At 41.0% G+C, this 25,839-nt stretch overlaps 2 protein-coding genes across 2 annotated transcripts in view; both read left to right on the top strand.

Moving 5' to 3' along the window:
* Window positions 1-25,839, top strand: part of cpne4a (copine IVa) — a 486,687-nt gene that overhangs the window by 227,963 nt on the left and 232,885 nt on the right. The gene's annotated exons all lie outside the window — the stretch shown is intronic.
* LOC119897890 (ephrin type-A receptor 3-like) lies at window positions 7,264-18,449 on the top strand. The gene is made up of 3 exons (XM_038711908.1): window positions 7,264-7,270; window positions 7,389-7,453; window positions 16,181-18,449. Exons 1-3 carry the CDS (start codon window positions 7,264-7,266, stop codon window positions 16,943-16,945), a joined length of 837 nt encoding a protein of 278 aa, XP_038567836.1. The 3' UTR covers window positions 16,946-18,449.

Genomic DNA, 25,839 nt, shown 5'->3' with positions numbered 1-25,839 from the left:
GAAGAGATGTAAAGAAACTCCGGTTTCTGTGTCTCCATTAGAGGTTCGTGTTGATCTGTTTTATCCAAGAATTCACTCGGGGTAGACTCCCCGATTAAGCTCACAGACACGCCGATATAAAGGCAATAAAGACGCGGATGTCTGTTTTTTATGGTTCTGACCTGAATAAATTCAAAACAGTTAACTTAAGCTACTGCTACTGGGATCTTGTAAACTGCCCTCCTTATAAAGTCATGTAGGTACTGGCGGGGGAACTGGTTTACAATTATATTTAAATCCAACGTTTATTTAAACGAGTGAAAAACAATGAAGATGGAGACAACTTAGTTTGACTTATTTGACGACAAGTTTCGGGCCACTTATTCATGGATAGTGAACATGTGGCACAATTAAAAACCCGGCAGAATTATGGCAGACCGGTCCTTTTTCAGCAGAGTCATTTCCACAAACATGTAAAACTGTGCTGAAAACAAGTGAAGCAGTCTCCTTCTTGGAGATTTGTTTAACTTTCTGAAAATGTCCAAAACCATTCTCACTGTTACGCCCTGCAGTAACTACCTGTCATGTGTTTTGTAGCGGGGTCAAAGTGGAAAAGAAAGGCACATGCGTGCTGATGGTGCTCTGAGTTCTGTAAAGGTTAAAACTGCCCACAGGGGGGAATGCATTTGGGTGAAGACGTGGGTCACACTGTCTAAAAGGCACATATATTATAATTACAGTTATTCCCTGTTAAAAAAGAAGCAGAAGAATAAATAGAATACTCACTATGAATACATGGATAGCGCCCTATTCTAAAATGGTGCGTCATGTGAATTAGTATAGAAGATCTAAAACTATAGTTGAAAGAGTAGTTTAAAACTAATCAGAAGGAGTCTTTAGTAGGCGCAGTATACTCTTCAGTAATTCAGAGACAGACCGGTAGTAAAGGCGCAAAACCACGTCCCAGGTCCTTCTGACGCCCATGTTAAGAAAGTAGATGAGTCTTGAAGTTTGGGTTTAAAGGCCACGTTAGAAGAGCATCCCAATGTAACAGAAACAACCTGAAGGGAAAGTTGCCCAGAACACATATAATCCAAATAAACCATGGATTGCGGTTTATTCCCCCACGTTGAGTTTATTTAAAATCCAAACTGCTGAGGACATGATGACATTTTCATTTATGAACTTCCACCATATTTATTACTAAACATAGCTTATTTTGTCAGACACAGTTATTTAAGACGTTTAAACCTGAAACCCGATTTCGTCTCCTGAACGAAAATGTTTGTTGTAGCCTATGTAGAATATTCATCCGATATTAAAAACGACCTTCTTTACAATTTTGTCTGTTTGTGTCAGGAAAGGACCGCAGGTCATGGCTTTGCCGAGTTGTTGCATAAGGCCAAAAGCTTTTATTTATGAAAGTCTACTTGACAGGAAAGCAGAGTGGACCAATTGGAAATCGGGAAGAAAAAAAACTCTGAGTGACTGTGTGTGTGAAGGTCAGCTAGGCCTACTGCAACTCTGTGTGTACATGTGTTGTGCCGTTACCCATGAGAAGGTTTTTTTTTAAAACACGAATAATAATAGTTTAATATAATATAGTAGTTTATTGAGATATAAAGCTGATGGACATTTAGTGATCTCAGCACTGAAAAAAGAAACAAAACCACATAAATACACACCACCCTGACAAAATACACAATAGTAGGCTATGTAGAACTACTGGTGTGTACGTGTTTGTGTGTGAGTGAGACAGAAAGGGAGGGTGTCAAAAGTGTTAAGCAGAAAGTTAAAGAACAGAAAAGACAAAGACAGAGAAATAAAAGAAAGAGAGGGAGAGCGATCCTGTAACCGGTTTACAAGTTAGTAGGAACAGCAAAAGTGCTAATTTTCAATATGAAATACAAATCGGCAATTAAATTCACCTTTCCAAGACATAAATCTGCCAGAGAGTGTCAGTGTCGAGCCGCTCCGTCTCTATATTGTATAGAAATTGATACAGACTGCTACACCACCAATGTGACCCTATAACAGGACAAAACATACATTTGAGTTAGTGGAGCACTGATTGTCTCGTCCGGATTAAATGTTTCATTGTACTGGTGCAAACAGATCGTCATGCTTAATAAACGTATTATGCTCCGGTTTCAATCCTGAAATAACAGATCCTATCATGCATTGTTGTCTAATGCAGGGAAGCAGCGAAGCAACAAGGCAGATAAAGCCAACATAAAGTTAGAAACTCATGGATGTGTATCAGAGCCGCATTTCTCCTTACATAATATAATAAATCAGGGCACACTGGGACTTTGACCATCGGGCAGAACCAGATTTGGGACTCATTCACTTTGTAAAAGTCACCTTTAAAGTTTCTTATTTTTAATTACATTGATGTTTATGATGAGACACAGTAGTTTCCTTAATCAAGTCGTCTGTACTGTTGGCCAGTGTTCACACGAAGAATAAATACAATTATCCTGACTTTTATTTTTTATACCGACATGCTGCTGCTCATCAAATCTAGCCGCCATACGCGCGCAGGAGATTTTGAAAGAGCATTCAGAGTTAACCAAGATGCCTGGTTGTAAACTTGAAAATCGGTGGTCATAAAAGGACGGTTTTATGTAGTTTATATCAAAGCTATATCAGCATTAATTAATTGTGTCAAGACTCGAAGGGTCTTGTTATGGACTTAATGTAATAAAGCATTAATTGAGTTATAAGTAAATTAAAACATATGTGCATGAAACAATCCTCAACAACAATCCTCAACTTTGAAAGTGATCACAGGAAACATGTTATTATTATTTTCCTCCCTATTGATGAACAAACTAGTCTTGTTGTAGCCCAATTCTTGTAATCTTCAATCCCATCTCGGCACCGTGCCACAGCCAACATTTATTTAAGAGCATTTACTGCGTGGCTTTCATGAAGTCGTAATGATCTTATAGGCTATAAAACTTTGGGGGAAAGTTGAAAGAAATACAGAGAAATCACTGAGAATATCATTTAGGGGCTATGGGGAAGATATTTTGTTTTAAAATGTCCACAATTAATCGAAAAAATTACAAGGTTGTTGTTATTTTTCCTGTGGTGCAGCGTGTCCCTTTGCGTGGTTGCGTGGTGTGATGTTGGCCCGCTGCGGGACGTCGGGAGGCCTCGGGTATTTTTAGCCGGCGGTAGGGAGGCCTGGCCCGCAGAGCCCGGCGCAGCAGTCCCGCTGGGACTCATGGGCGTTTGTGAGCGATGGTACCCTTCAGAGGTGCTAGAAATGTGCTTACACGTGCCCCTCCTTTAAAAATAAATCCCCTTTCTCTACATACACTGTAGGACTATATTTACCTATGTGTGTGTTGGCCAAACATTGAGCTGAAGATGGAGAGTGGCATCTTCAATTTAACAGTGTGTGTGTTTTAAGCTTCATATAAGGTGTGTGTGTTTGTGTGTGCGTGTGTCTGTGTGTAGGTTTGATATAGGATTAGTATGTGTGCAGGAGTGCTGTATGCCTTTATGTGATGTGTTTAAGTCTATGTGTGTACATAAGGCACATACGTATAAGGTGTAAGGTGTAAGGTATAGGAATAGAAGAAAGAAAGTAAGAAAGAAAAAAAAGAAAGAAAGAAAGAGGAATGGGGGCAGAGGGGTTGGGTAGGCAGCAGCAACATCAGACACAGCGACTCTGCACTTGAATAATTCATAATGGGAGGTGAACACTTCACCCTTTAACACAGACACAAGTCGCCTTGCTTTCCCTGCACTGCGGCCTGCCAACCTTCACATGCACAGAGCCATCCTGCAAAGCCCTCTCCACTTTGCTCAAAATGAAATGGGAGACATTAGAAGAACATGTGCATGTAACTATTCTATTCTATTCTGTTCTGAGAGGAGTGACTTTGTTCAGATGGCTCCACTTTAATGATCAAGCCATGCGTTGATTCCAGACCAGCGTCTCTGACTGACAGCCTCTTCTTCCACTCATCCAACATTTTAATTACAGCTGTACATTTTCAATTCCCATGTATGTCTAGCATGAATCGGTTTCTTTCATCATATTTTACTGGAAGTGAGAGACTTTTAAATTGAAGTTTGTGCTAGATAGTCACAATAGGCTATAGTTAGCTATTAAAATATAAGAACATCAAAATAGGCACCCTGTAGATCTTTGCTCCAACATTTGATTTTAATATTTCAACATAACGCTGTACCAAGCGATATAGGTCACCAGCAAGTTGAAAAAAAAAAGAGAATCAATGCTGCATGATCTCAACTCGTATTTGCAAGGTTCTCATTGGGTTTACTGGCTGGATGACACAGTACCCCCCATCAATGTATACCCATCAGTTAATCATGAAAGCTTGCAGGATGTTGTGTTTGCCTGTAGCATGGTGTCTCCTCCTACGCTTCTGTTTTGTCAGGATCAGTTTACGTGCGGGGCTGTTTGTATGTGTTATGTATTGATTCACCTGTTTCTACCTTTGTGATGTTTTGCTCCCTCCCAGACTGGCTGGCTCAGTTTGCTATTAATACTCCTAGTTCCCGTTTAGAGGCACTCCCTGATGGGGCAGGGGCTATATGCTTGGCTGACGCTAGCTTGCTAACTGACTTTGTGTGTGTGTGTGTGTGTGTGTGTGTGAGAGAGAGAGAGAGAGAGAGAGAGTGAGTGAGTGAGAGAAAGAAAGATAGACTGTCAGCAAATATTTGTGCATGCTCTTATTTTGTGCCTGCTCGAGTACGCATGTGCGGGAATACGTGCATGTTTTGGTGAGTGCGTGCATACAGTATATGTGCGTGTGTGCAAATGTGTGTTGGTAATGGCTTTTATTTTTTTGTGTCTTCATCTGTTTGGTACAGTTTAGTACAAATACATGTTTCAGTGTGTGTTTACTCCTCTGGTTTCTTGGATGGTATGCATCTTTTGGTGTGATTTTATGTTTTTCAGAACCGAGCACAGTGTTAGTGTTTATGCATGCATTTGTGAGTGTGTTTGGGTGTGCGTGTGTGGGTGCTGATATCCCCAGTCAAATGCAGCTGGAGGGGGGTTTTTCCTCCTGCGATATGAGAGCCATCTAATTTTCTGCTCTCAAATTCCCCCGCTTGGCTCAATTTGAGTGGTGGGCTCGGCTCGTTGAGAAATGTAAATTGGAAGCAATGGCCCTGGATGCTGAGCTGCTATTATCTGACATGAACAGATAGCTTCATTAGAGTCTAATAGGAATGTGTCTACTGCCACTCAACTGGCTGAGTGGCTTAGCATGGCTACAGCTCAGGTGAGCCTCAATTTAGTAGCTTTTTGAGCCTGGAATTTGATAATAAGTCTCCCTCTGTGTGTGTCTTCCCTTCTCCGCTTCCCTTTCAGGCTTTTTCTTTTTGCCCCACTGGCTGATAGTTATCAGACTTGCCTGGAGAGAATGATTTCCATCTCAACCTTTATTCTAGTGTGAAACAATTAGTTCATGCAGCAGCGAAATCACTATTCACTGGAAATTCAGCTCATGCTGCTTGTGAGGGTTACATTTTGTTTAACTAAAATAGTTTTCACAGTGCCACAGCAGTCCTTACAGGCCCACAAATACTCTCTTTGGAGATGTGTACACTCTTGCCTACCGAAGCTTTGAATGGGAGAATACAGGGAGATTGTATTCCTCATATTTTCACAGTGAATACAGTTACAGCTGCAGGGCCTGACTGCATTGCTGCTTCACTTTGTTGTGCATGTGTGCGCTCACTTCGGTAAGTGTGTGCCTGTGTGTGTGTGTTGTGTGTTAGTGTGTGTTGAGCTGTGGACTGATTTGCTCTCAGCCGGACGAGAAAGAGGCTAAGTCAGTTTCAGGTTCAAACTTAAAGAAAGAGATGATCGGAACAGTGGAACTTTATTGTTCTACTATCAACGTTCGCTGCTTATTTATCTTCTACGTCTTCATGTAGGTCACTTAGTGTCCATATTTGTAATCACAGCAGCACGTCAGCCCATGTGTATGTTTTTATTGATGAAGTCAACATATGGCATTGTAAACATTAATCAGTTACTTCAGAATAATTTTGAAAGGATTGTACCCCAAAAAGAGGCTTTGAAACAGTTTTAGAAAGTAAAGTCAGTTTTTGCTCCATATAATAGAGAAAAAATGGAATATCTTCCCTCAAAATAACCACAAATAAGAATGTTGTTCACCGTGGTTGTTTCAACATTTGTCACACTTCAGCCCACTGGGTGTATCTGTTTGTTTCTTCTTCACACTACAGTCGCTTCTCATTCACACCACAATAAGGCATTGTATTTGTTTTCTCTATTTTAGAAACTGAATGAAAAGGGATAAATATTAAACTCAAAATGTAATTAACTGAAAAGAATATTACCACATTATTTTCACCAATTTTAAGCTGTATTTGGTTTGTGTCTTTTGACTGACCCTAAACAGAATCTGGTGCCAAACCACAGTGGCAGTTTGGCTGCTGAAGTGGGGCATCCATAGAGTATAAGGCTGCCTCCACATTCCCCACTCCATCACGGTCCATTATGACACTTGTATTTGATGACAAAAATGTCGCTGCTCATTTCTCTGTGCTTGAGGAAGATAGTGCATGTTAAAGTCAAGTTGGCCAACATGTGTACATAAAGAGTTGGTAAGAAGAAACTGTTTCTGTGTGCACAAACATCCTCTGCACTTTGCACTGTGTACTGCTGCTTGCTCTGTGCTGCACCTGAAGTACTGACATGGCTGCTACTTATCCTTCACCCCTTTCACCAATCCAAAGCCTTAACTTGCCCCATCATGCTAATGAAGTTCCCGGTCTTATCTGTCCTCTATCCATCTATTAGATATGGATTTTCTCTATGCATCTTGGTTTGTGTTTGATATGAATTAATTCTTGGCAGGACACATGCATAGAAATTGTATTTCTATTCATTATATATTGATTTATATTTTGTTTTCAGTGCGGCCAATTACATTTCTGACCACCTCTGAAAGTGGCGATTGCATCTGAATTTAGATTTGATGCGGTTTTGCTTCACCTGGTGACAGTCCAATCACAAAGGGTGCATGTGTGGCTAGCTAGGCCGGGGTTCTGTAGTCTGACACTTGGAAAATAAACACTTCTATCTGTGGTTTTTGAAATCTTGTCTCTACTTTAGTTCAATATCTCTTTAGAATATCTGTGTTGTTGCCAGTTTGCCTCTGCTTTGATGCTTTACACAGCAAGACAAGAAAGCCAGCTCTTACTGTCGGGATATGTGTAGTGTGTGTGTGTCTATGTGTGTGTGGCAGCTGAGTAAATAGAGTCATGATCGGTACTTGAGGTTGGTGATCCCTCCTGTGGGATTAGATGAAGGCTAATTGGGGCTAACAAGGACTAGACACTCATATGTTCTCTTTGTTTTCCCTCTCTCTTTCTCTTCCTCACCACAGTCAACCTGTTAGACTCAAAAGCAAGCCAAGGGGAGTTAGGATGGATTTCCTACCCATCGCACGGGGTGAGTATCCTCTATCTCTTACCCACATCATGTCTGAATATGCTTACATTTGGGAGACAGATTGACCAACATGAACTGGATGTGGGATTGAGCCCCACACCACATGAAATAGGGATTTTCAAACTCCTGGGGTCCTCACTATGTCATGTTAACCCAATGAGCCAAGTGCAGATTAACCCACTTTCCACATTTTTGTCCACTCTCCGTCTCGCAGGTTAAAGGTTAAGCATTCGGAGCTTGCCATATGGCCAAGATGCTTAAGGGAAAATGTATTGCGTGTGTATGCCCAAGTGTTTAAAGAAGGATTAAGGCATTAAAGGATTTTAGGTTGTAGGCACAAAGGCATCCACACAAGAATTTTGATAAGCTTCCCCCTTTTAGGAAAATATCACAACAATAGATAGGACAAACATTGTGATTCTATTGTTGATATTTCACTTGTTAATCCATTTGTTCTTAATTGAAAATACACACAACCTCATTCTGTCTGTCGCACATCCATTGATACAGTTACTAGTCTTTTAACGCACATTTCTGATTTTGAGTCTCATAAATTATTTCAAATTCCTTTAAAGTTCTGGATTTGGCTTCTGCTGTGTTACTTTTACTCAAGATCCACTCTGTAATTGACAAAATCTACATATAAGCAATCATTCTAAAGATGTGTTTTTGTGCTGCCATTCTATTAACTTCTTCAAAGACAAACACACAAAAAACCCCCAAAAATTATTACTTTAATTTAATAGCTTTCACAAACTGCCCAGCAGTTTTGCAGCAACACAGTCCGATACCTTGGGAAAAAAAATATCTGCAGCCTCGTCTATCAGCTTCTCTCTTCTACCAAAGTCCCTCCAGTGGGCTCTCACTCAGTGTTTATTTGTCTAACTAGTTAGACTACTGTGCCTTAGGGCTGGCCCACTGACACACACACACACACACACACACACACACACACACACACACACACACACACACACACACACACACACACACACACACACACTTCCTCGTTTTTCCTTTATTAAGTGTTAGAATTACTCCTTGGCAGTGGCTTAAGGTAATTCAGTCATTTGTTCCGTGGAGCTGCCAAACCTTGTTTCCCTCGGCCATATACAGTGCTGGCACCATCTAAATGCTCAGAGTTTCTTCATGAGGTTGAACCACAATGAAGAAATGACCCAAAGGAAAAACTGCAGGCTGTTTAAAATGCGTTTAGCTCAAAGACAATTGCAGGCTACAGAACAATTGCATGACCATTTGAAGGGAGAGACTGATGTTGTGCTGATAGAAGTTATTCACATGTGAGCAAGTAGGAAAATGCGTACCAATATCGGAGGCTTGATCCAGCACTGGACATAGGAATGTGCGACAGAGGTTATGCAGTGCGTTCACCAAGCTCTGCCTTATTTCAAGTTATTTGCTTTGAACAAGTTCAGAAGAAAGGCGAGTGGTGATACAGTTCATAAAAATGCTGCAGGAATGGAAGCCAATGTCATTCTTAAATGAGAATGACTCCAGAGAGAATGAGAAAGGATAGGAGAGGATCAGAAAGAGGGGGGGGGGGGAGAGAAGAGAGAGAGAGAGAGAGAGAGAGAGAGGCAAAAATGGATGAAGAGAAAGGAAGAAAGGGAAAGGAGAGGAGCGGAGAAGTGAAAGGGAAGGACAGGAAAGGATGCGAGAGAGATAGTGCTGATGATCAAGTCCTCAAGGTGAATCATCTGTAATTACTCACGTCATCCACTGACTGCGCTCCGATAAGCAGCCTGCCCTGGGAGACCGCTGCTCACAAATGATTTCTCATAATGTGGCAGTGGCACTGAGCCCTCACACACAAGCACACATCCGCGTGCAAACACACACACACACACACACTCATTCACATTGATGGAGAGGCCGCGGCTATTGGCCTACCGAGACACACCGTGCTCTGGTCACAACAAATTAAGAGCTTAGCCTCCCCAGGATGTTCACTCTGGATCCACCGACTAGACTGACAAGTGTGTGTGTCTGTATGTGTGTGTGCGTGTGATCCAGATATACTGTTATCTGTCTGGGAGGCAGTCTGATTGCTGAGCAGTGTCCAGGGGGCTTAGCCCTTCACAAGACTAAAGAGTGTTAAAGATTACATTCTTGCGTGCTTTGAAAGCATTCTTCAGCAACAAACCAACACCCCAGACACAGGCTGTGCATACAAAATGGAATTAATGGGCACATAGAAAGTGAAGTCCATTTTTCACCAACCAACAAGGGGATACAACTGCATTGCTGTTTTTGCCACAACTGTTGCGTATTGACTTGATTGTTTAAAAAAAGGTAGTGTTTTTGCTTAACTAGCTATTATTTACAATTTGCATTTTGATATGTAAGTGAAAAATATAAAACATTTAAAATAATGATATAATGAAGTTATATCATTATATATATAACTATAACTTATATAATATATCTAAATAATGAAGTTTAAAAAATAACTGAAACCCATATAATGCATTGGATTCAGTTCAACAGAGTCACATTTAAACTTTTTAAACTTTTTAAAAATTTTAAATTTTGCAACATTTAAAGCAGCAGTTTGTAATTTGTTTGATGACAAATTGATGCCAGATGTTATAAAACACATCGTTCCGCACTGGAAAATCAGTATGATATGAAGTAAATGGGACTTCTAAATTGGCATCCCACAAAAAAAGAGGGAAAAAAAGTAGAATTTTTATTGTATATGAAGAAAATTGACATCTTTAAAAAAAAGCCAGCAGTCACAGTGTGTGAACTCTGCATATGCTGTCAGGAATAATAAGAAATATGTAACAGACACACAGACATTCACATCTCATATTCCAATTGTCAGGTCTGGAAGGAGAGGTTGGGGGCCAGGGAAAGTATAATGGCAGGGCTTTTTATATTTTGGTTTAGGCCCACCACTTCAGCCGGCTTTCTGGGGTTTTTTTTGTTGTTTTTTGCTCTCAGAGAACAGACTGCTGTTTCAACTTCTTTAAGTCACCCAAGGGCTCTTAAAGCCCCCCTATGCACTGCTGCCACCCCATCTGTGAAATCAGCCTGACCAGCATAAAACACTCACCCCCACCCCCCAGAAAGCGAGAGAGTACAGAGAAAAGCCCGTCCATAAACGAGGATTAGCAGGGCAAGGCAAGAGACCAGGGAAGAGGAGGAAGAGAAGGAGGTATAACGTGTGTTATAGTTACTTTCTTCCTGGTAACACTAGCTAATGCAAGCTGACTGACAACAAGTATACAGCATGAGAACATTTTCAATATACAATACACCAATTAGTACAAGAAATACAACCTAATTGTATATGAATATTCACCAAAACAATAAAAACTATTAGACCTTGGAATAATTAAAAGGTCATGAATTAACAGATGCCAGTGTCACTGTGGTTCTTTGTAATTTAATTGTTGCATCCTTCAGAAATAATGTTGCTGATGTGTCCTTGAGCAAAGCATAAACAAGGATTAGCAGTGTAAGGCTCGGCACAGTTCAAAAACAGGAGGAAGGAGATAAGGTATGAAGTGTGTATTCCAGTTTCCCTTTGGTAAGACCGGCTGATGAAATGTCCTCTGACTGATATGCTGCAGTTGTTGTGTCTGCGACCCCGCTGACCTCCATGGAGCCCAAAACGTAAGCTGGCTCCACACTTGTTGTGAACACTCCAGTTTTTAGATTCACCCGGCTCCAGCTGTAGCGGTATAAGGGACAGTTGTAAGTACTCAATATGTGAACTCTGTTTCTCCTGTGATTTTTATTTTGAACTCTGATTTAGTAATTCCATGTCCCAAAATGTTACAAATAGGCAATTTTAATACATTACATACACAAATTTATTTCAAACTAAAAATGTAAATACAAAAAACTCTCAGCTCTTTTATATTATTATTTCATATAACATGACATTGCTGACAGAGTGACATATAGAAGAGAGAGAGATTTCAGTAGGACAAAATAAAAGATTATTAGGTTGTAGCCCACCCCATTCACTGATACAAGCAGATAAAGCCATTATTGTTAAACTTTTAAATAGAGGATGCTCATTCTCTATCGTGTTTCCTAAAACACAACTAGCCTTGGTGTAAATGCATGTTAACCTATGATGGCCCTTACACTGGTCCATTAACTCCCATTGACCTGTGAGTCTTTGAAGTGGGTGAACTGGTGTGCTGACTCGGTGACTCTGAGACGTGCCTGTTGCCGTAGTTGTAATGTCATGAGCAGATCAAGTTACCACACTCCGTTTTACTGTCCCTTTAGCTACTTCACCTACCTACAGCACAGATCAGAGAAACCGGGGGCAAGATCACACCAAGCTGTGCCCCAACTGTGACCATCAGGGGTTGGGGTCAGAGGTCACAAGGACTGGTGTAGGGTCCAAGAGTTGTTATATATCAATTAGAGGGCAGGAAGAGGGGAGTTACACACCCCTGGAGAGAAACAAGAGGGTGGCTGCTCACCTTTATTTATCCTGATTTACATACAAACTGTTCTACGCATTCACAGTGGGAGATGGCTCTGCTGGTGGCAGAGCTCCATGCTACAGAAGGCGAGAAGTAGCAGTAGTAAAGATGTTGCCTCTGGATTAAAAAAAACATTGTCATTAAATGCAATCTGGAGTTTTGCAGGATCATCCAATATTGTCACTGTTGTCCGGGAATAGGGTTGCTCATGAAATAAGTGCCCAGATAATACTAGAACTGATGTTGCGTCTGTGGCTGGTCATTTGGCCGTAGACTCACTGGTCATGTAGTATGTAGTGCCATTTCATGACATACAAGTGATACCTCCACCAGTCCAAAGAGCACGTCAATCTCAAAGACGAATGCTTTTCTGGATAATTATGTTAAGACATTCTCCTATTTCCTCACTCCCTTGTCCCTTGTCAACTGAAGGACAGAAAACAAGCCTTAGCTCTCTAACCCAGGGAAGAGATTCAAGGTTGGAGGAGATTATTCTTATGATGTAATGTTTGGCGATGGGGACGAGGAGGAGGGTAGCTCCATGTAATAGATGCTATCCTCCAGAGTGAGATCCTCACATCATAGCGGAGGTCTCATTTACTTTGGCCGAGACTTGCTCAAGTCAAGTCATCTTCTCTAGAATACGATACAGCACACGCAACATAGACATTCATGCAGACACATGCACACACCTGGGTTTGATTTTGATTTTGAACTATGTGCGTGTTTGCGCTCGGCAAACTTTAGACCCCTCCGAAAGACAGCTTAAAAGCGGAGAGCCATCACTCGGAGTCGCTTTAGAGCCCAGTTTGCATCATAGTGGTGGACATGAAAGTACATAGAGGGATACGACATAAAGCCTGCAGCTCACACACACGTCTGCTTACAAACACTGAGTAACACGCACTCACACACACACACACACATAATGCAAAAACACAAATGCACAGGTGCACACACGTTGCTCATACACAGGAAAGCAAGTGGAACATTGTTCATCTTCACAAACACACAACACTTGCTCAATAAGTACTGTATTTATAGACATATGCAATGCACACATACTGTGTGTACAAACACACTGTGCCCTCCACTTTCAGACCACTTGTTCTGTTAGAAACCAATTTAGCCGGAGTAGCTTACTTTTCAGGATAAGGGAAAGTGGGGAAGTTCTTGATGCAATGAGGCAGGGTAGGCACAATTCAGATGAGATACTCAAGTCTGCTCTATTTACATTTGCTCCATCCTCTTCATAGAGAGGTAGAAAGAAAGGCACAAAGCTAGTCGTCCAATGCTGTACATGATGTGTGCTCTACTATATTAAAATTAAATATTTATATGTATACTGTATATATATATTTTCCAGGCATTCTACTGAATATTTGACATTTTTACATGGTCATACTGCTGTTTACCACTATTTACATATTTACCCCTATTTTATACTATCAGAGAAATAACCATCTTACATTTTATTTTTTTGCCAAATAATGTTTTGGAGGAAAAGTAATTGTTGCCTCGATTATGCTCCCTGCATTGTTTTTTCCTTTTTTAAGGAAGTGCTGTGAGCTTGTTTAGATTACTAAAACACTTTGGTTAGGGTTAGGAAAAGATTATGGTTTGGGGCAAATATAGAAAAAAGCAACACATTCATTCCACTGCTTCAAGTCAGCATTAACTTTTTAAAGATCTTTCTCTAATCATAACCAAGTGCTTTAAAGGCCTAAACATAACCATAAAAACATTCTTCATGCTTGCCACAAACAGATCTGAAAACAAGTCAGATATGAATGTTTTACGAGTTTCCTAATTTTTTTGGTAAAAACATAATTCGTGTGAGACTATGTTTATCTCAAAGCGCATTTGCTTTTGTTAATTTGCAGTGTATCAATGCATTTTCTAGGAGGTAGGGTCGCAACAAAACATATACTGTAATGTACTCACATCCTGGTTCTATACACACATTTAAAATTTGTGTGATATGGTTGGAGAACCACCATCTTTATTGATACGCTAGGCCTATTTTCATGTATTTTCAGACAGAATGTAAACCTGCACGTTCCTGTATTGAGTATTTTTAGTAGGGAATATTTCCACTGAGCATTTTTAAGCAACAGCAGTGACGGATCACATCAGCACAAAAAAGTTAGATTCCCAGTTGTGCTGCTTTCAAGCCTGACATTGTTTAAAAAAATATAAAGCATTGTTTTATCAAACATAATGTCACCAGACTCACTTGTCATGGTGGCAGACCTTGTCTTAACTCTGCTTTCTGTTGTGTCAAGGTCTGTCATCAAACCTTTTTGCATGTCATCACATCATTATTTCTACATATATTATAAGTCAAGCTAATAAACCCGTGGGTAAAGTGAGGTGAAATGTTAAGTTTAGCTTTGCCTCTTTATATTTAGCCTGACTTGATTCTGTCTACTTCCCCCTGTTATTGTTGGACCTATAGAGAGCGTGGACTACACTCTGATAAATGAGGTGATGCCAAGGAAAGCATGACGGGAGAGACTAAACACCAATGGAATCTCTCCCCTCAATTTTCCTCTCACTTTATCTCTCCCTCCTTCTTCCTAGTGTTACTTTTCATCTCTTTACTTTCTCTTCTTTTCTTTACCCCTCCCTCCTGCTTATTCACTTACTCTCACTCTCTCGCCCTCACTCTCTCAGGGGTGTTTCATTAACTTTACTGTGAGATGAAAAGCAAGTGCCCATCCTTCAGCCCGAGAGCTCCTTGAACACCAGGCACTCATAGATATGATTTACACCCACTCACCCGCACACACACTGCGCGTGCACACACACTGACACAGGCACTCAAAAACATGTAATAGAGAACCTAGACTTTCTTAGCTCGTCATTAATTTCTGTGTTCAGGCTGAAAGCACCTGCTGTGTCCGCCTGCTATGGGACTTTAAACACTTCACATGAGCCTTATGTGAATGTATATGTGTGTGTGGGTTTATGTTTCCATTAATGCTTGTGTGAAAAGGAGCGATAATTCAGTTTCTACTTACCTAGAAAGTGTTTCTATTTTTCTGTCTCTCTGAAGAAAGCATTGCTCATTCAGGCATACATCCATTCTGAATTTCACGGAAAGAAAAAAAATAGAAAAAGCATCCATTTGCACATTTAAACCCATTCATTCTAATGACTGTCATTTTAACCACAATGAGCCCAGTGTTTCAGGTGTTTGCCCATTCATCAACGCTCTGATTCAGTGTTGATTTGCCTGGACAGCGAAGCCAAAGCGCATGATCAATGAGTCTTCCCGCTGTGTTGAATTCAAAAGGAATGACCTCGCTTTCTTTTTTTCTCCTCTCCTCTCATTGCTTTCTCCCAGTGGAGGGAAAATGTAAGATAGACACGAACGTTCCTGGTATACACTCACATCTGTCTATACTTCGTAGCTTCTTTTGTTTCATAGTGGATTCAGCACGTTTCCTTTCGTAGCAGTAGTTCTGTGATGCAAATAACCAAGACTGCAGCTTGAAAGTCCTCACTTGTAGAGAAAAAAATGTGTTAGTAGAAGGGTGGAAAAACAACACTATAAGATTTTGCTAATATTTAACAGCAATTAAGCAGTTTCACACAAGTGGGGTAGGATTGAGATTGGAAATTGCACTTTGTGGTTTTTCTCTGAGATATTTTCACAGTGCTCTAATCTAGAAAATTTGGCTAATGCAGCAAGTTTGCTTTTAATTAATTTGAGTAATTTACAAGAGATCTGGTAGTGTGATTTTTCACCCTTAAGTGTTTATTAGATGCTTAGTATTCAGCAAGAGTGAATCTGACTCTAAATAATTCATTTGCAAATGCTTACAGGGTGGAGATAACTTTATTTTTTTCTCTGCTATCTCCCCCTCCTTTCCTCTTTCTTCCTCCTTCTCTGACTCCAAATTCTCTCTTTCCTATCCTTTCCTCTTCAACTTTCTATACTCTACTCTTTCTATACTTTTTTCTTCTCTTTTGACCGCAAACCTGCTTTTACCTCTGTCTGCCTTATTTTCCCTTTTATCTTCACATCTTTTTACCTAATCTTTTTAATCACTTTCTTAATTCCCCCTTTCCTTTCAACTCTGTCTTTTTCTTTCATGATCCTCTCCTATGCATCCCTCCCTATTCTCTTTTTCCCTAAATTTGCCCCCTTTTTCCCCTTGCCTTTGGTTCTCTGTCTCTCTTGACTGTTGCTCCTTCTCGTCTCTCTCCGTCTTTCTCCTCCACCTCTCCCTCTCTCCATCTTTTTCAGTGGGAGGAGATCAGTGGGGTGGATGAGCACTACACTCCTATCAGGACCTTCCAGGTCTGCAATGTGATGGAGTACAGCCAGAACAACTGGCTTCGTACCAACTGGATCCCTCGCCAGTCAGCCCAGAAGATCTACGTGGAGCTGAAGTTCACCCTGAGGGACTGCAACTCCATCCCGTTGGTCTTGGGCACCTGCAAGGAGACCTTCAACCTCCTCTACCTGGAGACAGACGACGACCAGGGCAGCCACTTCAGAGAGCATCAGTTCTCTAAGATTGACACCATCGCCGCTGATGAGAGTTTCACCCAAATGGACCTCGGAGATCGCATTCTCAAGCTGAACACTGAGGTGCGCGAGGTGGGTCCCATGACCAAGAAGGGCTTCTACCTGGCGTTCCAGGATGTGGGCGCCTGTGTGGCTTTAGTTTCAGTGAGGGTTTACTTCAAGAAGTGCCCATACACTGTGAGGAATCTGGCTTCCTTCCCTGATACAGTGCCAATGGACTCCCAGTCGTTGGTGGAGGTCAAAGGTTCATGTGTCAATCACTCCAAAGAGGAGGAGCCCCCACGAATGTACTGCAGCACAGAGGGGGAGTGGCTCGTGCCTATTGGGAAGTGTCTATGTAACCCGGGGTACGAGGAGAGAAGCAACACCTGCCAAAGTAAGAAAGCTCTTATTTCAGTCTTACATTTTATTTCTCAGTTCTCTCATACTTTCCTTGTCATCCTTTCATTCTGTCTGTTGACTACCTTTTTTATTACGTAATCTTTCAAATTTTGGAACTGTAGCCTAAAAAATCCAATGTTTCTTTAAAATACTGTGTGATACAATAGAAAGTTTGTCAAAGCCGCTAAGTGTGCGAAGTGTTTGATGAGAAGGCTATCACACTTCATATCTGTCAGCCCAGAACCTTTAATGTCCAACCTTTGAGTGTACGTCTGTGTGTATGTTTTTGTGCACATGTGGATTTTGTATGTGTGATGCCTTCAAAAGAACCCAAGAATCCCAGAGTGTTGGTGGATAGTTGTATATGTACATTTCCATGCATGTGTGTAATGTGTTATCCAGGTCTTTGAGCCACAGGGTGCAGAGTGCAGTAGTCCAATAGTAATCTTCTCTGTGACACATCATCAGCTATGGGAAGATCTTAACCAGAGTAGCAAGGATGGGACTGATAACGCAGAAGAAAAGAGTGGGTTGGAGTGGATGGTGAATAATGGAATATTTGCGGCGATGGTTGCGGGTGTTGGTGGAGTCGTGAGTGGGTAGACATTGGAGTCTGGAGATACTCCATCTCACCCCCAAAGTCGGTCGTCGTCTAGGAGGTGGTATCTGTCTGGCTGACTGACTTTGCCTTTCATTTTCAGACTCATCATCATCATGCAGATTTTGCAAAGATTTTAGTTTGAGGTTATTCAAAAGAATCAAAATGTCACAGTGATAAAAGTAACTGAAGATGTTTTTGGCTCCTGATGCTACAGAACTGGAGAGACATATTATGTTTTCCAGATGACTTCTTTATTGATTGTAATTGTCCCTCGACTGTCCTTGTTTTTGTCCTGTCTTTTTTTTGTAGGAAGCATTGTACATTGTATATGTAAAAGCACAGGATATATTTAATTCCCACAGGATCTTATGTAAAATAACAATAGAAGTGGTATATACCTGCTCACTTTTTGCTCCACTGGTTTATATTTCTGTATATTTTATCTGACCATGCCAAGCAGAAAGCTGCTCACAGTGGCTTTGGCAAAAGAGATAGACGCCCCAGCTGCATGTGCCATGAAACCCCACCTTCTCTTTGTTGTGACTGGTGTCTGTGGTCCATGCTATAGTAGATGTGCTCCTCTCTTCTCACTTTCAGCAAGCTCCTCACTCTGCTTAAGAACCCAGACACATCTGTTTGAAAGCAGCCACCTCTGCACTGCGGCTGTTCCACGATGATTGTAAAGTTAAAACAGTGTTGGAAGGTTGAAGAAAAAGCAGTAACCTAGTTATTGTAGCTGGTCCTAAATGCCCCCATGTTCATCAACTCTGTCCTCTCCAGAGCCATGCCCAGTGTTAATTAAAGATCAAAGGCAGTCTCCCAGGTCAAGCCCCTGCTGTCAGGGTTAGGAAGCTCTTTTTCTGGGCCTGTGGTCTCTAGACGAGCCTGTCTCACCGCCCAGATGCGAGGAGAAACTTTGTTGCAGCTGTCAGATGAAAACCTTATATGTTAACAGACTGGGTGAGACAACAAAACAGGGATTAGAATGAGATATAAATGTTCCAGTTAAAAACAGACTTTGGGCTTGTGCCATTTACCACTGAACCTTACTTTTTCCTAAAAAAAGTGGTGTTTAAGACATTAAGTTATTTGAGTAGCTCTTAAGTGTCCCATATCTATGTACCATTTTCAAAATCTTTATCCAAATAATAATAATAAATAAAAAAGAAAGAAAAACACTATTTTATGACATTTTATACAAAATGTTTTCAGCTTCAATCCATAAATTGTGTCTTTCCCCACAAATTTGAAAGAACAAAAGTGCAAGAATGGGACATTATGTAGACAAATGGCAGACCCCTGTCCCCCTTCTTACCACCCTCCTTTCACTTCCTGTCTTTCTGTGAATTGTGTGAATGTTTGGATGTATTTGACAATCTCTTATTGGTTTCAGAGAGGTCTAATGGACTCTAATAAGGTCTTATGTTACTCTGGAGTGGGACAGCTGCACCAACAGGCCCCCACAGCCCCCGCGTGCAGCCATCGTGGGGCCCCACCTCGTAGCCCGCTCTTCAGACCCTCTGTGTTAACAGATAGATGAGTGCATGGGGTTAGGTCACCATACGGAAAGATAGTGAAAAAGATGAAAACATATTTACAGTGCGACAGCCAGATAAAACAAGATGAAAGAAATGTCTAAACCGTGGCTTCTCGAGTATTTACAAGTCACAGACCTACAAACAAGACACAAATTGGGCCCCAAAACCTCACAGTCATATTTTATTCCATGACTCTAGAAGAAGTTTTTTGTGGATTCATTATTAAACTGGCTATACATGGGAAGAAAACATGAATTTTATAATTGGATAAATTTCCCGACATTACTGTTTCTCTCAAATAAACAAACATAAAGCTACTACCGTACATTAATAATCTAGTAATTGAACACACAAGCTGTCATGCAGTAGCAGTTCGGTAGATTTAAGATCCACAGTGAGGTGTTTATATTGAGTGTTAGCTCTGAGTCAGATATGGATAGAGCACCTTCGCTGAATTTTTCATGCTTTGTTTTCTTTAACCAAATGCCTTGAAAACAGCATCTTCCATTTACCTAAATCTCCATTCTGTGAGTGTGTGTGAGTGTGTGTGTGTGTGTGTGTGTATCTATGAGCATGAGAGCAGTTGTTTTTGTTTATACAGACTCCAAAGTGTGTTAAAGGGCTTTAATAGAATACACTCTAGTATTAGACTGTCATTATCTTGTTTGGCTGTGTGTGTATGCGTGTGTATGTTTGGGGTGGGTGGGTGTGTTCGTGTGTATAGGCAGAGATGTTTGTGAATGTTTTTTCAGTGGCGCCGAAAGAACACGTGAATTTTGTCTGGCTTTAGCAACGGGACACCATGTGTGAGCTGCTGTTATGCGAGTGTGTGTCCATGTATGTATCTGTGTATCTGATGGCTGCAATGTGTGTTTGTCATTACATATTCATATTTCTATGTATATTGCTCTGAGCATAGACTGATATTTCATTATCCATATCTGAGCAGAAGATGTCATCGGATCTTTTGTCAGGGAGAAACACAGTGAGTGAGTATAGAGTTTGTGCGAAGTGAATGGATGCGTCCATCGTCATCTGGATTACTGTATGTTTTGTGAGCAGGCTATCGGCCTTTTCCACAGAAAATGAGAGGCCAGATCTAATCTCGCTAAGTCAGTCTTTCATCTGTCATTAGAACAGACTGGAGCAGGTGAACTAACTTCTATCTACCATCAGTGTGAAATTCCTGCAACCCTAATTTGATCCTAAAACAGCAAACGGATGTCTGCTGTTGAGTTTGTGTGTGTGTATGTGTGTTGCATATGCAAGCAGCTGTTCTGCTGTATGTCGAGGAGAGACCCAGGTTTACATTCTTACCGGATTTATCAAGACACACAATCCTCAAACTTGCCAGCACCATAATGCTTATTATAATTACACATATACAGTAAATCCATATACACAGACACATGGACACATACACTCAAGCCTACTTAAGCCTGAGTTGCTGGACTTGCCTGAATTACTTACCGTATCTTATTATGAGTGGAAGAAGAGGGAAAAGCACACCAAGTTTTAAGCCGCAATAAAGTAAAGATTTCTATGATTTCTAAAGGATTGTTTTGCACTGATGAGCATGACTGATCAGCATTTCCAAATAACGAGGATTTTTTTCTCCTTGTTTACTGTTTCTCTGTCCTCCCTCTCTCTCCACTCACCCCGGCGGCTGATGGTCTTGGCCGCTCTTTCAAAGCCCGCTGTCCATCTCATGTCGAATGTTTTATATCGCTCTCCACTCTCTCACTTAAGTGATTTAGCTGCTGCCTTCATGCACAGACATACTTGCCTTTCAAGCAGGCACATTATACATCTTTCATATTCTTTGTCACGCAAACCTACATTGACCTGACCAATGAAATACTCAAGCTTGGGTCTCTGTAATGATTCAGCATCCACCATTTTGTGATTTGGTTTTAAACAAGGCTGTATTCAGCCTCAACAATGAATCAAATGACTGCCTGTGATGTCATTGGGGTTGCTAGTACTGACAAACCTGCTGAGTGTATCTCTATTTCATCTTATTGTTTTGGTTTGCTGGTTCCTAGGGTTGATGCAAAATGGCGAGGGAGCAAAAATACCAGTAAATACAGAGTGCATCAAGAAACGAGATAGAGGACTCCAATAGGATGCCGTTTCTCTGATTCTGCTTGTTTTTGAGGTTGTTTTTGGGTCTCTCTGCCCCCTAGTGATCAGATATCCTTTAATGCAACTTACTGTAAATTAAAAAAAACACTTCTGCATATCCAAATTAACCTTTAATTTTAAAACTATTTATTTGTCATTGGTGTTTTTAGTTTGACCCATGTATTTTACAGGTATGTCCAATGTGTTTAATAGATTTAAGATGGGATTCAAATAATTGTGTGTGCCATATAAGTGCTATACATGTGGTCTTCTTTCTTGAAAAGAAACACTTCAAATGTTTATTGATTGGAATTGGAATAACCATTCAGGCCAATTAACAAAAGCAGAAGAGATCCAGCAATGTAGAAGTCCCACGGTCATGCTTACATTTTCCTTCTTATTTTTCTCATCACCCACTTTGTTTTCTGTACTGTGTCTTTTTGTATATTTTTTCTGCCAGACTGTTGAGGCTGAGTGCTGTGAATTCATGGAGCTATTGGCGCTCCTCCGGTCCCTTGGAAGGACTCTGTTTGTTTGTGTTGGCCATTATATAACTGCCCGGCTCTCTACAAGAACATGTCAGTTCTACTCACACACACACACACACACACACACACACACACACACACACACACACACCACACCACATCTCCTAAATTACAATGACAGTATTTCTAATCCAGCAACAGGCTAAATACATTGCAGATTCTGTCTTCTGTTTTTTTGCCAGATATGATTTTGCATGTGTGTTTCATCTTTGTGTTGTAGCCTTTTATTTTTCCAGTTCACTGAGTCCTCTGAGCCATTGTTCCTTTTCCCAGAAGCACCCTGCTACACATCATATCCTAAAGTTGCACAAATTCACAATGGGAGCTGCACAGTCTAGCAGAGTAAAACAATAGCCTGTTACTGTTGGGTGTTCAGTTCCTTACTGAGGGGCGTTATCAGAGTGGGTGTTACTCATACACTTCCACCACACACATTTTCAAAGCCAATCCAGGCAATCACATCATTTCATGCTGTCCTTTGTGTGTGTGTGTGTGTGTGTGCGTGTGCGTGCGCACGCGTGTGTTTATTTGGGTGGATGAAGTGCTATACTGTACATGGCTCTGCTCTAACACAAGTGTTCATTGCATCGGACTCCTCCTCCCTTGTCAGTTTAGCTTAGTGTGGAGGCTTTCTCTGCTGCAGCCTTTTGGCTGTGTGCTGCCTGGCATTCGGCCTTTTTGGAGCTGAAAAGGAGAAGAGAGGCTAGAAGAAAGGACAAGTGGATTGAGTGCTCCAGTGAGAAAGATCTTGAATCATGATGTTAACACTACACTGTAGGCCTACAAATTTTGCTGAATGTAAAAATACACCCATCTTTTTTTCTCCCTGAGCACTCTCTCCAGAGAAAGTTGATGGCAGAAACTTTTCAGGAATTTCTTTGGGATTTCTTTTGGGGAGTCTACTCCTCCACTATTCACTTTGTCAACTCATATGTGTCAAGTTGCATTGGATCTCGCTCACTGACTTGTAAGCAGCTGTGTTGTGGCTGAACATAGGGGAATCCATGCTCTCACACAGAAAGGTGTGAATGTAGCAATGCATGTGTAGTAGTGATTTACTGTGTTTAGAGGTGTACCCTCAGCTCAAGCCGATGTAATTTATTTATATGTTATTTTATTACTTTATACTGTTTCCATCACTGCCCAAATTTTGAGGCCCTCCAGTACAGTTTGACTTTTTGATGATTTTCCATAACCTTGATGTGCAAAAAACAAACAATCAAACAAAAAACCTGAGCTAATTAAAGCTCGCTGAAAAGCCTGCAGCAATCAGACTAACTCCCACTCCACAACGCACCATCCGGGAGGAAAATCTGACTGGAGGGAGGAAAAGAGAGAAAGGGAGAGTGAGAAAGACTGACAAGGAGAGAGAGAGACAGAGAGAGAGAGAAGAGAGATAACGAGCATAGCGTTAATTAAAGACACCATTCAGCTGTAGTCCAAAGGAAGGAATTACTCACTAAGCAAGGGAACTCAGTAATAATTTTGTATTGGCTCATATACTGTATGGTGTATAACCATCTGTGTGTGTGTGTGTGTGTGTGTGTGTGTGTGTGTGTGTGTGTGTGTGAGAGAGAGAGAGAGAGAGAGAGAGAGAGAGAGAGAGTGAGAGACCATTCATATGCTCATCCATTGCTGTACATGAAGACTGAAAACCTGCATAAGCATAATGTCTGTTTGTGTCTCAGTGGCTCTTAAATCAGTGTCTGCTTCTTTATCTCTGTGTGCACTGATATAGTATACTGATGCAGTGTCATTGTGTATGTGTGTGCATATGCCTGTGTGAGTGTGTTTCTGGCATGCAGGGCCAAGGTGGAGGCTGTAGCCAAAGATGCAGGAAAGGTTTGTTCATTCGGGGTCTTATTGCCTGTTTGCTTTTCTCTTTATGGGCCTTCCAGCGCAGGCTGGGGGTGGCGGGTAAGCCTGTCACCCCGGGCCCTGGTGCTGTTAGGACTTCAAAGCTGTTGGTAACCACAGGCTCAGGAATTCAACTTAACACACACAGACAAATAAACCCACATGCACACACACACACGCACACAACCAGGCTTAAAACTGAAATGGAGGGCTAGATAGATGGGGTGTTTATTTGTTGGAGAGGCCCCTGCCAGTTGACAGGACCACTTCACAGTGGTCAGTCTTTGTTTGCGTGTGTATACATGCGTGGGTTTGTGTGTGTAGTGTACACAGAGACATCGTGTGCATGCAGTATGCGTATGTGAAAGCAAAAAAAAATGAGACAGAAAAGAACATACATCTATACAGTAATTTATCTTTATACATTTTACTATATGTGTCTATATTTCCATACATGCAGCCAACGGGTGTGACTTAACACTGACAGATGATCACTTTGGGACTTCTGATATTGCTAGTGCTTGCATGTGTGTGTGTGGGTGTGTGTGTGTTGGTGGACAGGCAAGGACAGAGGCATGGACACAGTGGGAAACGTCCTGTTTGACAGACACAGTGGATGTTTGGCTACACATGTAATGTAACAGGGGAGGGAAATGGGGAAGTGGAACAGGGGAGTCACTCCATCATTCCTGATAGATGAGAGGGAGCAAGCTGGAGAAGGGGATGGAAGAGGGAGGAGAGGGGGGAGGTGAAGGCAAGAGAGAAAGAAGGCAAGCTGTCACTGGGATATAGACCCCCGCTGAAAACTCTTTGGCGCAGAATGCTTGTTTTGTGATTTGTGACATTACCGCTATCAATTCAACATCCACAGAGGCTGACATGTATGTTGTTTTGGTCTTGCTTTGTGCGTTGGTCTCAAGTGTTTTTGTTTTCTTCAAAAATGAGAAAAATCAGTGACATTTACAAAAGTCAATAGATATTTTGCTTTTTTTGTCACTGTTTAATGTAAGTCATGACTGGGGCTTATTCTTCGCAGTTTTATATTTATTTTTCATTAAAAAAACAGAACACATTTTGCATAAAAAACAAACATGAAACATTACAACATTGCCTTTGAATAAGTGATTTCAAAAACACAATTTGTAGGGCAAACATTATGTAGCTTCATCATTTATTTTTATTTATTCATTTGTTTGTAATCATTTCTAGGGACTCAGACTGCAGCCTAATCAGCAGCATTTGCATTTTACCTTTTTTCTATTTACATTTTATTACCACTTTCTACTATTATCAGTGTTTGACTTCACTCAACTCTCTTTATTTATGTTTTTATGTTTCTTGCTTTGATGTCCACCTTTAGTGGGGATGGAGTCTAAATGACTGCACAAAAGGCAAATTAGAGGGCCAGTAATCCCTCTGTAATACAGTCATAGCCTAACAAGGAACCTGTTCATAATACTACTACTCTAACTGATAACATGACTACTACTATAAGCAATAGGCATTCATTGTAAGACTACATCACAACTCGTGAATAAAATAGACCTATAACTGTAAATCTACCATATGTGCTGTCCTTGGTGCTGAAGATGTGCTGGAGCCCTGAGCGGCAACCTGAGACACATCTAGGGGCTGCGGCTGTCAAGTATCTCACTTATCTAAACACGTCCTGTAGGCATGTATGGTGACACTGTGAGTAGTTGTCAGAAGCATCATCTCATTGTACAGCTGCGATGCGTTCAGCGAGGAGGGGCCTCTGAGTGTAATTTCAGTTTTAAAAACCCAAGCGTCGCCACATAAATGTCTTGTCTTCCAGCAGCTGTCTGATCTTGCTGTGCTGCTACATCACAGATGCCAGCATAACAACCTTTCCATTTCAGCAAACACTGCATTCTACAGCCAAGCAAAGACAGTGATGCCTGTTTTAACACTTTTGAGAGTAAGGGCACAGCATGGAAATCTAGTGGTAATTCCGTAGTAAGGCCTTAGCCAGTTACTGTATAGACAGTAACCACTGATGCAGTGACATACTAGAACTGCTGCACTCATCCATCCAAGAAGAAATCACAGACCTCAGAGTGTTTTGGGAGATTTTTTATTCATTTGCTTTCTGCTTTGACAGCATTAACTCTTTGCTCTAATGCTAAGTTGTGTGACACATGTCAATACAACAAGTCCAAGCAGTCACCCACAAAGTTAACTTGAACATATTAAATTGTCTTTAAGTCTTTTATGTCCATTATTAATGTAATAGTATACTGATTGTTTTGACAGATTTTAGAAAAGACAAAGACATGTAACAGATTACTTTTATTTGATCAAATT

This window comes from Micropterus salmoides, unplaced genomic scaffold (genome assembly GCF_014851395.1).
Source record: "Micropterus salmoides isolate LMB-PRFRI ecotype aquatic unplaced genomic scaffold, ASM1485139v1 Ms_hic_scaffold_11, whole genome shotgun sequence".
Classification (NCBI taxonomy): domain Eukaryota; kingdom Metazoa; phylum Chordata; class Actinopteri; order Centrarchiformes; family Centrarchidae; genus Micropterus; species Micropterus salmoides.
This window is presented reverse-complemented; position numbering and strand designations above follow the sequence as displayed.

Coding starts and splice junctions, on each gene's coding strand:
- LOC119897890 (XM_038711908.1), top strand. Junction 7,454..16,180: donor TTTCCTACCCATCGCACGGG/GTGAGTATCCTC, acceptor CATCTTTTTCAG/TGGGAGGAGATCAGTGGGGT.